This window comes from Nicotiana sylvestris, chromosome 2 (assembly GCF_000393655.2).
Source record: "Nicotiana sylvestris chromosome 2, ASM39365v2, whole genome shotgun sequence".
Taxonomy (NCBI): domain Eukaryota; kingdom Viridiplantae; phylum Streptophyta; class Magnoliopsida; order Solanales; family Solanaceae; genus Nicotiana; species Nicotiana sylvestris.
The window spans coordinates 198,918,587-198,931,724 of record NC_091058.1 but is presented as its reverse complement, the minus strand read 5'-3'; the positions used below and the strand labels follow the sequence as shown (position 1 = coordinate 198,931,724).

The 13,138-nt window shown below is 37.5% G+C and overlaps 1 protein-coding gene across 1 annotated transcript; it reads right to left on the bottom strand.

Annotated features, from left to right (window-relative positions):
* Nucleotides 1-4,315: 4,315 nt before the first annotated feature.
* Nucleotides 4,316-6,726, bottom strand: LOC138886141 (uncharacterized). The gene is made up of 4 exons (XM_070167176.1): nt 6,416-6,726; nt 5,714-5,981; nt 4,919-5,038; nt 4,316-4,342 (listed from the first exon to the last, which is right to left on the bottom strand). Exons 1-4 carry the CDS (start codon nt 6,724-6,726, stop codon nt 4,316-4,318), a joined length of 726 nt encoding a protein of 241 aa, XP_070023277.1.
* Between the last annotated feature and the right edge of the window lie 6,412 nt (nt 6,727-13,138).

The following is a 13,138-nucleotide window of genomic DNA, read 5'->3' as shown; positions in this document are numbered from 1 at the left end:
AACTAAATTTTTGACGAAAGGGTTTGATTTATATACTACTTTGGAAGCACGCTGTACTTGTTGTGGTGTTATGACATGGATTATGTATTTTCTTACTGCTCAGTCTTTATCTACTCTTATTACTTACTGAGTTCGCGTACTAACATTACTCCCTACACCTTGTGTGCAGATTCAGGTATTTCTGAACCCGATGGCGGGTGTTGATTACTCAGTGGCAGGTTCATCGGAGTTTCAAGGTAACTGCCTGGCGATAGCAGCCCTTCTTTTTTTCCTCTTCATTCTTCCTTAGTGTATTCAGTGATTTTCTTGGCTATGTTGATCTTGGTGTTATCAAACAGTTGTAGTAGATGCCCATGACTAGTGGCACTCCGATGTTGGATTTTTTTTCCGCACTGTTGATTTGTTCTAAGCGCTTTTAAAGGCTTATTGTTAAATAGCTTTGATTTTATCCTAAGAATAAAGATATTGATTGGTTTTGAGTTTGTGTCGGCTGGCCTAGTTCCAATATGGGCTCCATCACGATCAGGTTGGTTTTGGGGTCGTGACATTTGTCCTAAGGCTACATAAACCAGGAATCCTTTTCCTGTCAACACCATTAAATCCAAACATATTTTTGATCTTATACATGGGGACTCATGGGGACTTTATAAGTCCAATATTTATAGTGGATTCAGATACTTTCTTACTATAGTAGAGGAACATGGACATTCTTATTAAGTGCTAAGAGCAATTCTTTTCCTATGCTTAAATCTTTTCTGTCCATGGTTGAGAAACGATTCAATGTAAAAGTGAGAATGATAAGATCTGACAATGCACTAGAACTGGGAAAAGGCACACAAGAGGCAGCTCTTCTAGATTCAGAAGGAATTCTGCACCAACTATCTTGTGTAGCTTCCTCAAAAGAATTGGATTGTTAGATGAAACATAGGCACGTTTTAGAGATTGCAAGAGGGTTAATGTTCCAATCCAGGATGCCTATGTCATATTGGGGTGAATCTATTTTGACTGCCATATATCATATAAATAGGTTACCTTCTAGTGTTCATAATGGAAAAATATCATATGAGGTCCTATTTTAGCAAAACCCAAATATAATATTTGAGGAATTTTGGGTGCCGATGTTATGCCTCTACATTAGCATAGGGAAGGAGGAAGTTTGATGATAAGGAAACAACTTGTGTTTTTCTTGGTTATCCTCTTTAACAAAAGGGATACAAATTACTAGAGTTGTCCACAAGGAGAGTTTTTGTGTCCAGGGATGTGAAGATTTTTTTAATTACATTTCCCTTTTGCTTAAATCAATACATCACACCATCCTATTATTCCAACCTCACCTTTCACCACAGAACCTACCTATTCAACCTCATCACAGGATCACTCATTACCTATTTCCTCAGAATCAGAAGTAGCAGATGTTTTCTCACCACCACCATCAAGTCCTTCATATATTCCTCCTAATCATCAATTATCTGCTAGCCCAATTCCATTTTCCCCCATCCTAGATTTACCACACACTAGCTCACTTATTTCTATACCTCAGGAACTTATTCCATTGAGAAAGTAAGGAAGGTTTTCTAATCAACCAATCCACTTGAAAGATTATGTGTGTAGTAGTATCATGTTCACAGATGTAGCAACAACTTGTTTTGCTCAACCTTGCAAGCATAGGGAATATTGTTTCTCATCCCTCTCACCTAATAATCAGCATATTATACAATCCCTTTATACACTAATAGAACCTTATACTTTTAGCCAAGTTTGTCAACATCTAGGTTGGATAGAAGCTATGAATACAAAGATTAAAGCTCTAGAGGATAACCACACATGGGATGTGGTTGAATTACCTAAAGGAAAAAGGATTTAGCTTATAAATGAGTGTACTAGGTAATGCGCTTGTCAGATGGTAAAAGTGAAAGGTTAAAGGCAAGGATAGTGGTCAGGGTGGATATACAAAGAGAAGGCATAGATTATAGTGAGACTTTCTCACCAGTGATAAAGATGACAATCATAATGTGTTTACTGACTATTGCAGCCAAGAAAGACTGGAATGTATCTTAATTAGATGTCAACAATGCATTTCTGCATGGGAATCTACAAGAAGAGATGGACATGAGGTTCCCAGCAGGATTAGAACCTCCTAGCCCCAAACATGTTTTCCTATTGAAGAAATCATTATATGATTTAAAACAGACTTCCACGTAATGATATGCTAGGCTTGTAGGGCTTTGAGTTTTAAGGGGTACTCTTCATCACTAAATGACTATTCTTTGTTCTTTAAGTGCACATGAAGCCTTATTTCTATCCTAGTTGTCTATGTCGATGACATACTACTCACAGGGGATGATTTAGATTAAGCTCAACACATCAAGGCCTTTCTAAACACTAAGTTTAAAGTTAAGAATTTGGGAAATATACATTATTTCCTAGGCATGGAAATTTGAGAGAAAAGGCATGATTTATTATAAGTCAAAGAAAATTTACCTTAGACATGTTAAAGGAGTTTGATGTGGTGGGTCTTATTTGCCTCGAGCTCCCCTTTGGACCCTTCTCGAAGCTTCAGGGTGATGATGGATAGCCTTTACAAAATCCTATTGTATTTCGTCACTTGGTCGGAAAGTTAAATTATTTAAGTAATACTCGACTGGATCTTTCCTTTGTTGTGCCCACCCTCAGTCAATATATGTCAAAACCCTATGCATCTCACTTTTCTACTGCTTTAAGAGTACTCAAATATCTAAGCTATGATCCGGGTCAAGGAACCCTCCTTTGATCAGATCCATCATTTTCCTTGCTTGCATTTTGCGACGCTGATTGGGCTTCTTGCAAGGATTTTAGGAGGTCCGTCAGTGGTTTCTTCATAACACTGGGAGGAGCTCCCATTTCATGGAAATCAAAGAAGCATGTATCAATTTCTTTGGTTTCTACAAAAGCAGAATACATAGCTATGACGAGAGTCAGTATAGAACTTACATGGTTAGTACGAGTGCGTGAAGATCTCTTTGCACTGGTGACTCTCCCAATTCCTCTTCACTCTGATAGAAAAGCAGCCATCCACGTCGCCCATAACCCCTTATTTCATGAACGCACAAAATATGTTGAAATTGACTTTTATTTTGTGCGTCAATAATTTCTTTTGGGGTTAATTAATTTCTTTAGTTCCTTAAATATCAGCTCGCAAAGCTCTTCACAAAGCCTCTTATGGGGTTTCTCATCACAAGATTTTGGGCAAATTAGGGACCACAGAGTTCCCTTCTAACTTGAGGGGGATGTTGGGAAGAAGAAACCTCATCCTAACTCTGATTTGTATGGAGTTTTACCTAGAGATGGAAAGAGGGAATAAAGAAGAAGATGACTTATAAAAACCTCATTTGTTCCGACCAAAGTTGTTATGTTCGATATAACCTATGTTATACAGGTTATACTCAATGCACTCTTCGGAACACATGGAAGAGCCTCGACCTTTGGATCAAGTAAATCAATTCATGATAGATTAATTATATACCATCGGATAGTCTTAATACTAGAAGCTTCCCTCACATGACTAACATGTGAGGGAATATAGTTAGTTGAGTAGAAAGAATAAATCTATTACGAATAGGCAAATTAGAATAGGACAAGTGTATATAGTTTTCTCTTTCCTGCTATTCTTTGTTTTTCAGATGTAAGTGTGTATATATATGTACAATAATAGTGATGAAATACACATAGAAAATTCTCCAATTTCTTCTTCATTTTGTACATTGTTTGAACAACTTAACTTGAATCTGCTTTTATAATTTTTTTAAACTTATACCCGATTTTAGCCTACTTCAGATGCAACCGCCTCTTTTTTCTCCTCTTTCTTTTCTTCTTTCCTCCTTTTCTTTCTTCTTTCTTCTTCGTGGCTGTTTTCATAGGGTTTTATTGCTTCACTGCCTCCTTTTTTTTCTTCTTGGTTTTGTTGGTGGTTATGTCTGACTTCATTGGTAGGTCTTTCTTTGCTGGGAGTTTGAGTAGTTATTCTAAATATCTTATAGATGTACACTTAAAGTTTCTAACGTTTTTAAACAACAAATAATCTTTCAATTTAAATATAAATTATAATAAGACTGACTATCATAAATACAAAATACGACAATGATTGTTGATATATCTAAAAGCTCCCATTTTTGAATTTTTGGTAGTAGAATCAAGTCATATTTCGACCATTTTTGCTATTAGTGAAAGAGGAAAAAAAAGCTTAGATTGAAACGTGTTAAGGAAAACTACTTTCATAATCTCTTTTCGTAATTCATAGAAGTTGATGGTTGATATTTCAAGGTTTAATTTGATTGCTTCATTCATGAATATTTATCTCCAAAGTCTGAAATTTAGGCAAATAAGATATGAAGTTAAGACAAAAAAATTCAAAGTTTAGTTAAAAAATATTTGAAGTTTTTGACCTTGTCAAGTCCAAACTTTTGACAAACTATCTGAATGTTTGGACTTGCCAAGGCGAAGCATCAAGCAAAAAATGTCTAAATTTAAAATTTCATCCACAGATTTTTATAATTTCAATCACGTATGTCTCAACTGTGTTTCAAAGTGGGTAAATTTATAAAGTTTTGCGCAATATGAGTATTCAATGGTGGCCTAAAAATGACGACGATTGAATATATATATATATACTTCCCCCTAATGACGATGGTTGGCCGACCATCCTTGGTGACCTATGGCTCAATAGCATGTCTAGATCATTTGAAATACGTTGCAAATTGATGATTCTTTAATAAGATGATTTAGATAAAAAGAATATTTCATCTTTTTCAATTGATGTGAATCTATTTTCTTTTTAGTTTGTTTATAAAAAGATGTCTCCTTAAATATGAAACAAGTTTCTACGCTGAGAGGACATTATTAGGACGACAATTTAAATTTTAACCCTATTCATAAATCTTACTTTCTTTAGCTTTTCGTAAGAACTTCCTTTTTCTCTTCCTTCTTCCTCCTTCTTCTCCATCCTCTTATTCTCCTTCCTCTTTTTTCTCCTCCTTCTTCTTCCAAAATTATGAGCAGACAACTAAAATTGATATAAAATATGTGCTCTAGAAAAATATTGAACATTCATTATATATATGATTGTATTTATTGGGTAATGTTCGATTGAACTTATATCATATATCCTTAATGACTTGAGTTAGGTTGGTTGGACAAAATTGAAAAACACCATTATTAGATTGTTGGGCTTAAAAATAAACTTGTCGAAGAAGACAAAGCAGGTCTATTGATATTTGAAGGTTTTGATAGATCAATTTTGAAGCAAAAACATGTTGGTAAATTTCTGCCCATCATGTTATGGCGATCATCAGAACTTTGGCCAGAAATCCCGATGATCACTAGGATTTTCGATCACAACAACAAACAACAACAATAATCTAGTAGAATCCCACTAATGGGGTATAGGGAGGGTAGAATGTACGCAGACCTTACCCTACCTCGAAGGGATAGAGAGACTATTTCCGGGACACCCTCGGCTTAAAGACAATAGATCCGTAACTACAACAAAAAAATAGTTTCAGCATCGTAAAATACAACAAATAAATAAGAAGGCCAAAATATGAAAGACAACAAAAAATGTAAAACACAACAAAAATCGCTAGCAGTCCTAGATGAAACACTATCAGACTAGCCAGCGTAGCGAGGAGAAACACTCGACTATCCCCAAACATACAACCCTAATGCTCGACCTCCACACCTTCCTATCAAGGGCTATGTCCTCAAAAATCTGAAGTTGCACCATGTCCTGCCTGATCACCTCCCTCCAGTCCTTCTTAGGCCGCTCTCTGCCTCTTTCCGTACCTACCAGAGCCAAATGCTCACACCTCCTAACCCAAGCATCTAGGCTCCTCCTCCGCTTGTGCTCGAACCACCTAAGCCTCGCTTCCCGCATCTTGTCATCCACAGGAGCCACCCCCACCCTCTCCCGAATATCCTCATTTCTAATCTTATACATTCGAGTGTGCCTGCACATCCATCTCAATATCATCATTTATACTACTTTTATCTTCTGGATATGTGAAATCTTGACTGGCCAATAGTCAACCCCATACAACATGGCCGGCCTAACCACTGCTCTATAGAACTTACCTTTAAGTTTCGGTGGCACATTCTTGTCACACAGGACTCCAGATGTTAACCTTCATTTCATTCACCCACTCCGATACGGTGCGTGAAATCCCCATTGATCTCCTCATCTTCCTAGATAATAGACCCTAGGTACTTGAAACTCTCTCTCTTAGGGATGACTTGTGAGTCAAGCCTCACTTCCACATCTGCTTCCCCCGACACGTTGCTGCATTTACACTCCAAATATTTTATCTTGGTCCTACTCAACTTGAAACCTTTAGACTCCAGGGCCTGCCTCTATTCCTTCAGTCTCTCGTTAACGCTGCCTCACGTCTCATCAATCAGAACTATATCATCAGTGAACAGTATACACAAAGACACCTCCCCTTGAATATGGTGTGTCAATGCGTCCATTGCTAGGGCAAATAAGAACGGGTTGAGCGCAGATCCTTGGTGTAAATTCATAACCACCGGAAAAGGCTCTGAGTCACCTTCCACTGTCCTAACCCAATTCTTAGCTCCATCATACATATCTTTTATTACCCTAATATAAGCTACTGGTATACATTTCACCTCCAAGCATCTCCAAAGAACGTCCCTAGGGACCTTGTAATACGCCTTCTCTAGGTCAATAAACACCATGTGCAAATTCCTCTTCCTATCTCTGTATTGTTCCACCAACCTCCTACTAAGATGGATAGCTTACGTAGTAGAACGACCTGACATGAACCCGAACTGGTTCTCTAATATAGACACCGCCCTCCTTACCCTCCCTTCAACCACCCTCTCCCAAACTTTCATGGTATGACTCAGTAACTTGATACCCCTATAGTTGTTACAATTCTGGATATCACCTTTGTTCTTGTACATCAGAATCATCGTACTCTACCTCTACTTATCGGGCATCCTCTTCATCCTGAAAGTATATTAAACAGCCCAGTCAGCCACTCCAAGTCTGCTCTATCCACATACCTCCAAAATTCTACTGGGATCTCGTCTGGTCCAATAGTTTTGGCCCACTCATCTTACGTATCGCTCCTATGACCTCCTCAACCTTAATATGACTACAGTACCTAAAGTATCGGTGACTCTCAGAGTGCCTCAATCCCCTAACAAGATGTTTCTATCCCCCTCTTCGTTCAGTAGTTTATGAAATAACTTCTTATCCCCACCTTTAGCCCCCAGTTCCTCATTGTCACACCTCCTTTTTACCACCCAAGGGGTATATAAGGGAGTTTTTCCAATTAAAGTGACATAATTCAAAATGAAATTATTTTATTTAATTTCATAGTCGCCACTTGGAATAATTTATTCGGTGTCCCAAGTCACCGATTTATTTTAAATACCAAATCGAGGAAAATCGACTTTATTTAAAAGTCTGAGAAACCAGAAATTCTAAGTAAGGAACTCTGTTAACCCGAGAGACGGTATTATGCATTCCCGGGTTTAGTGGTTCTAGCACGTTCGCTTAAACTGTTAAAATTGGCCTATTATCTGATTTACTACATGTTTTAATCTATTGTGCACTTTTAGCTTTATAACCAATTTTAATTGTTTTAGGAAGATTTAATGCTATTTAAAATGCGTCATAAACCACGCTACATGAAATGCACCTGTAGTTCGCAACACGCTTTATTTAACATTGTTGAAGATTGAAATTGGGTCACATGAAATGTACACCCAGATTTTAATAATTAAAAAAAATATCACAGCTACGTCACAGGAACCGTACCCATAGCTATGATGAATTATTTAAAGAACGTTCCTGAAGCAACTACGCAGGTTCAATTTTAATAGCAATATTTGTGAGGGCCATGGATGATTTAATTGATGGCACGCCTCAAACCTTTTCTACAAGGGTTAATTCTTGATCTAATTTTATGAGGGCCATTAGTTAAGGGGTGTTGCTTGGCATGGTACACCACACTAGAGCCTTTTTTAGAGGAAGGTTACACTTGGTTGGAATAGTTAAGTTTAAATTAGATCTATGGGAAATGGACATGGGCTTAGGCGTTCATTATTGGGTTGAACCTAGAAATATTCAGCTTTGAAAAGATGGAAATTGGGCTCCAAATTTGGCCCAGCAGGACGAGTATTTCAGAGATCTAGTCCCTATTGGGATTTGACTAAGTGCTCGCCCATATTGGGCTCTAGGCGGGCCCAGTGACTATGTTTTCTGGCTGGGCCTATCTACCCCTTTTGAATCAACCGAAATTTGTCTATTCATACATGACTATACCTATTGCTTGTTAAGTAAAATCAATAAAGATCAAACAGCACTACCAATTAGCAATTAAATGCATGGCTAAACAACATGTAATAATATGTTTTCTATTATAATCTAAGAAAAGAAACTTTATAACTGAAGTCAATCTGCAGGGTTCAACGTCCAGGCCCGTTTGCCTGGGCCCAGACTTGCTCAAATGAGTTCCGATGTCGGACCTCAATGCAAGTCTGGCCCAATTCATGTCAAGTCATTACACCACGATAATGTTTATTACAAAAAAAAAAGGCAAAGGGCCCAGCTGTGGTGATCCTATACTAATTAAACAAAAGAAAGAGCTGAATTTAAAAAGAATCATTATAACAGTCTGTTTAACCTGTTGAAAGTCCATGAGTTTACAAAAAATAAATAATAGGCCATTTTTTCAACGGTTCGTAATACTAATGCCTAAAAGAAAATTTTAAAAGTAATCAAAAGAAACATTTTTCTCCTAAATTAAGGTTTTCTTCTGTTATCAGATCCTTCAACAGGGTGCAAACTTGCAAGCAATCAACTATAAAGTTGTTCCTCACAAGTAGACACTTCGAGCTTCAACCTTGAGGTAATTTTGCTTTGTGGTCACTCACATACAAACAAAGGTAACAATACAGCTATCAGTACATATAGAAATCCATAGATTAGTGTAACTTTGACTTAACTAACAAAAAGCAATTAGAAAGAAAGGAAAGAGGCTACTTCAGCAATTAGGGATTCATGTTCAAACCATTCCAACAATCTTTTCACATAAGAACTTGGCTAAGTAAAATGCTCAAGCATGCTAGTGAGGTAATAACTTAACACATTTGAAGGAATCATGATCATAAAGAACAAACAAGCTGGAAATAAGAAAAGACACTTAACAAACAAAAGCTTTTCATTCAGCCATCCAGACAAAAGATTACAGAAGCTAAATGAACCCAAGTCAAGCACGTGAGTCCAAAATGTGTACCTTTATCAGCAAAATAGATAATAAAAGCAAAAATCTCTCTGAAAACTGAATTTCAACAACAACAAAACCAAAAATAACCCAAATATCCAAATCCAAACCAAAACCATCTTGAAACCAGGAGATCCAGCTAAAAGAACTAAGAAAATCTTCTATTTCAAACCATGTTTTCAACTTGTAAAGAATCAGAAAATGAGAAGTTTTTTTTTTTACTTTTTCCAAGATTTCTGGAATAGAACTTTTTCAGAAAAAAGAGAACTTTTGTGCAGTGAATTTGATGATGAATGTCTGTTTATCATAATGAGAGAACCTACATATATAGGCTACCTAGAAAGGGTATCTTTTTGGGCGTATTCCTTATCCTAAGGTAAAAATAGTACTGTCCTTTTACAGCCCCTGATACAGCTGTCCTATATTTCAACATCTTTTATAACAGCTAGGACAGCTGTACATTTCTAGGAAGTTTCTGATTTTTTAGCCTAAGTGGAAATCCATTTTTACCCTTTAAATTACTGCTTATTTCAGTTCTTATCCTAAACTTTTTAGGTTCAATTGAGTCCCTAAGTTCCTATTGATTTTCAAATCTGGACAAACAAAAACAAACCTAGAAAAGATCAGAAATTCAAATCAAAAAGGCCTAAAAGAATCAAGTGACTGCAATCATGAACCTAAAACTAAATTAACCAATAAACAGAAATGCTTAGCTAATTAAACCTAAACGGGAATTGAGTCTAACAACTAATGCACTTAACAGTAATCACAACAAATTAAAGATGCAAAGAAGGCCTAGAGTCCAACCTTTATCAGTTTTTAAACTGAAGCAATTAAAGCAACAAACAATCTAACTAGTTTGTCAATTTACTCAAAATAAAACTGACTATAAAATGAAATCATGAAGAAAAAACAGGGTAGGCACCAAACGAACCCTAATTAAACTAAAATCATGCAATTGAGTATTAAAATGCAAACATGCTTCAATTAATCAAGAACAAATAAACAACTAAGCAGTCATGAATAAAGAAAAGAAAAAATCTAAAATTAAACCTAAACATGCGGCTAATCAGAGATGTGAACATAAAGAGGGAAAAGAAAACCTAAGAAAAAAAATAACAGAAGAGTAAAGGGGAATTACCTAACCTAATAGTAGGATGGACTTGGTCGACCTTGCCGGAATTTGACCGGATTCTGGCAAGTTTGGAAACAAACCAAACCCACATGAATCAATTGCTCTTGTTAAGAGCAGTTGACTCATGTAGGTTTGAGCCGTTAAATGCTCGGAATCAACCAGGGTAAACTTTTAGGGATTCAGAATCTGAGATCTGAAATTCGAACAAATTGAGGCCGATTCGGAGGGGGCTAATGGTGATTTGTGGTTTAGAGGGGTGCAAGGATTATAGGGTGTGAATTTGCAGCGGATTGGAGCAGTTAGGGTTTTGGCCGTGATTTTCGATCTAAGATTCGAGGATTTTGGCCGGGATTCGAGGGAAAAGGATTGAAGATTTGGAATGAGGAAGTTATGAGGGATTCATGGTGTAAATTTGGGGAAGATTAATGGTGGTCCTCCGCCGTGAGGCGATTTCCGATCGGCGGACCATGGCGGAATAGTGCAGAACCGGCGAGGGGTAAGAGAGAGAGTGAGAGAGAGATGAAGTGAGGGGGGTCTTTGGGGTTAGGGGTGTTTCAGACAATATTATACTGATGGGCTGATCAGTTCTGAGCCGTTAGATCTAAGATGATCAACGGTTGGGATCAAAAAGGGGGAATACGGGATCGTTTAGTCTAAAACGGGGTGGACCGGGTGGACTATTGTTTGGGCTTGGGTCTTGGGCGATATTTGGGCTGGTTTGGCTATAAAATCAACCCAATTGAAAGATCCCTCTTTTTATTCCTTTTTCTTTTCTTTTCTTTTTTTTTAATTAAAAATCCTAAAATTAGAAACCTAAATTAATCTAAAATGTGGAGTTAAACTAATTACCTAATTACAAAAGTTATAAAAATAACTTAATCCTAAATTAAAAGTGTAAAACTCAATAATCTAAAATAAAAGAAAAAGAGTAAAAATGGGCCATTTTTTGTGATTTTCAGTTTTAATAAAGCAAATAATTATTTAATTAATTCTAAAAATATAAAAACAAACTTGAATGCAATGCATGGTATTTTTGGTATTTTTTCAGAATTTTTTAATAAAATTATACATGCACACAAATGCAAACAATTAATAGAATTCTGCAAAAATTCCTAAAAATGGCAAATAATTAAGAAAAAATCTATTTTCTTGGGATTTTTTAGGAGTATTTTGTATAGGACAAAAATCACATGCTCACAGCTGCCCCTCTTTGCTCGGAAACACGAAGGGTTTTCGAGCAAAGATAAAATGAACAATTACAAGCGATTTTTGCCCGTTTGAAACTCCATGAGAAACATCTTTGAAAAAATTCTACCGAACCTTGCTTCGAAGGTTGCCTACATATCCTTGGCTATAAAGGAATCAGGTCAGTGTAGTTCTGGAAGTTTTTCCAACTGGAACTACCGGAAAACTGTGATTTCACTATTATTGTTGTTGTTTCTGCTTACTGAACTCCTTATTACATCAAAATGAAAGATGAAACGTTAAACTAGCTAAGCCTATCAACTACGAGTTACAACATTCCTATCTATAAACCTTCTGAAGCTTGATCTTGAGTGTCGGATGGTTCTTCCTGCAGACTCTGATCTGAATCTTGATGCTCGTTAGCTGCAAATGCTGGTGCATTCTTCTTCAGCTTCTCGAATTAAGGCGGGACATGCAAAACTTGTGATTTCAATCCTATCTTGGGCAGTCCGCATCGTTTTTCCGCTTTTATACTTAGAGTTCAACTTCTTTTCTTGTTTCTTCTTTTCTTTTATTTGGATTGAGACTTCTTCTTTTGGTCATCCTAAACCTTATGCCTTATGGTAAAAACCTGTTCAGGCACCAAAATAAATAAACAAACGAAATTTTTCTGCCCAAGTTTTCACTAGGAAAATTTTGTGAGTTATTGCAACAAAATCTAAACTATTTCTTTATTGAAAGTAATAGAATCAGGATTGTGTATCCTTAGGAAAAATGGATTAGGGAGTGGAGCCCTATATCTACAATGAAATCAACTAGGGATCGGGGGCCCTGGGTTGGAAAGATTGCCAGGTTATGCCGGAAAAATGGTCGGGTAATGCCGGAAAAGAAAAAGGTCCTCGGGTTATGCCGGGGAGGTCCACGGTTATGCCGGGAAGGACATCGGGTTATGCCGGAAAAGAAAAAGGCCCTCGGGCTATGCCGGGGAGGTCCACGGGTTATGCCAGAAAAGTCATCGGGTTATGCCGGAAAAGAAAAAGGTCCTCGGGTTATGCCGGGGAGGTCCATGGGTTATGCCAGGAAAGGTCATCGGGTTATGCCCAAAAAGAGAAAGGTCCTCGGATTATGTCGGGGAGGTCCACGGGTTATGCCGGGAAAGGTTATCGGGTTATGCCGTAAAAGAGAAAGGTCCTCGGGTTATGTCAGGGAGGTCCATGGGTTATGTCGGGAAAGGTCATCGGGTTATGCCGAAAAAGAAAAAAGGTCCTCAGGTTATGCCGGGGAGGTCCACGGGTTATGCCTAGAAATGTCATCGAGTTATGCCAGAAAAGAAAAAGGTCATCGGGTTATGTCGGGAAAGTCATCGGATTATGCCGGAAAAGAAAAAGGCCCTCGGGTTATGCCGGGGATCAACTAGGGAGTGTAACCCTACAATGGAAAAGACTACCAGGTTATGCTGGGTGCGACTAGGGAACGGGACCCTATGTTGAGAAGACGTAGCTAGAGATTGGGGACCCTAGGCTACCATGATGAA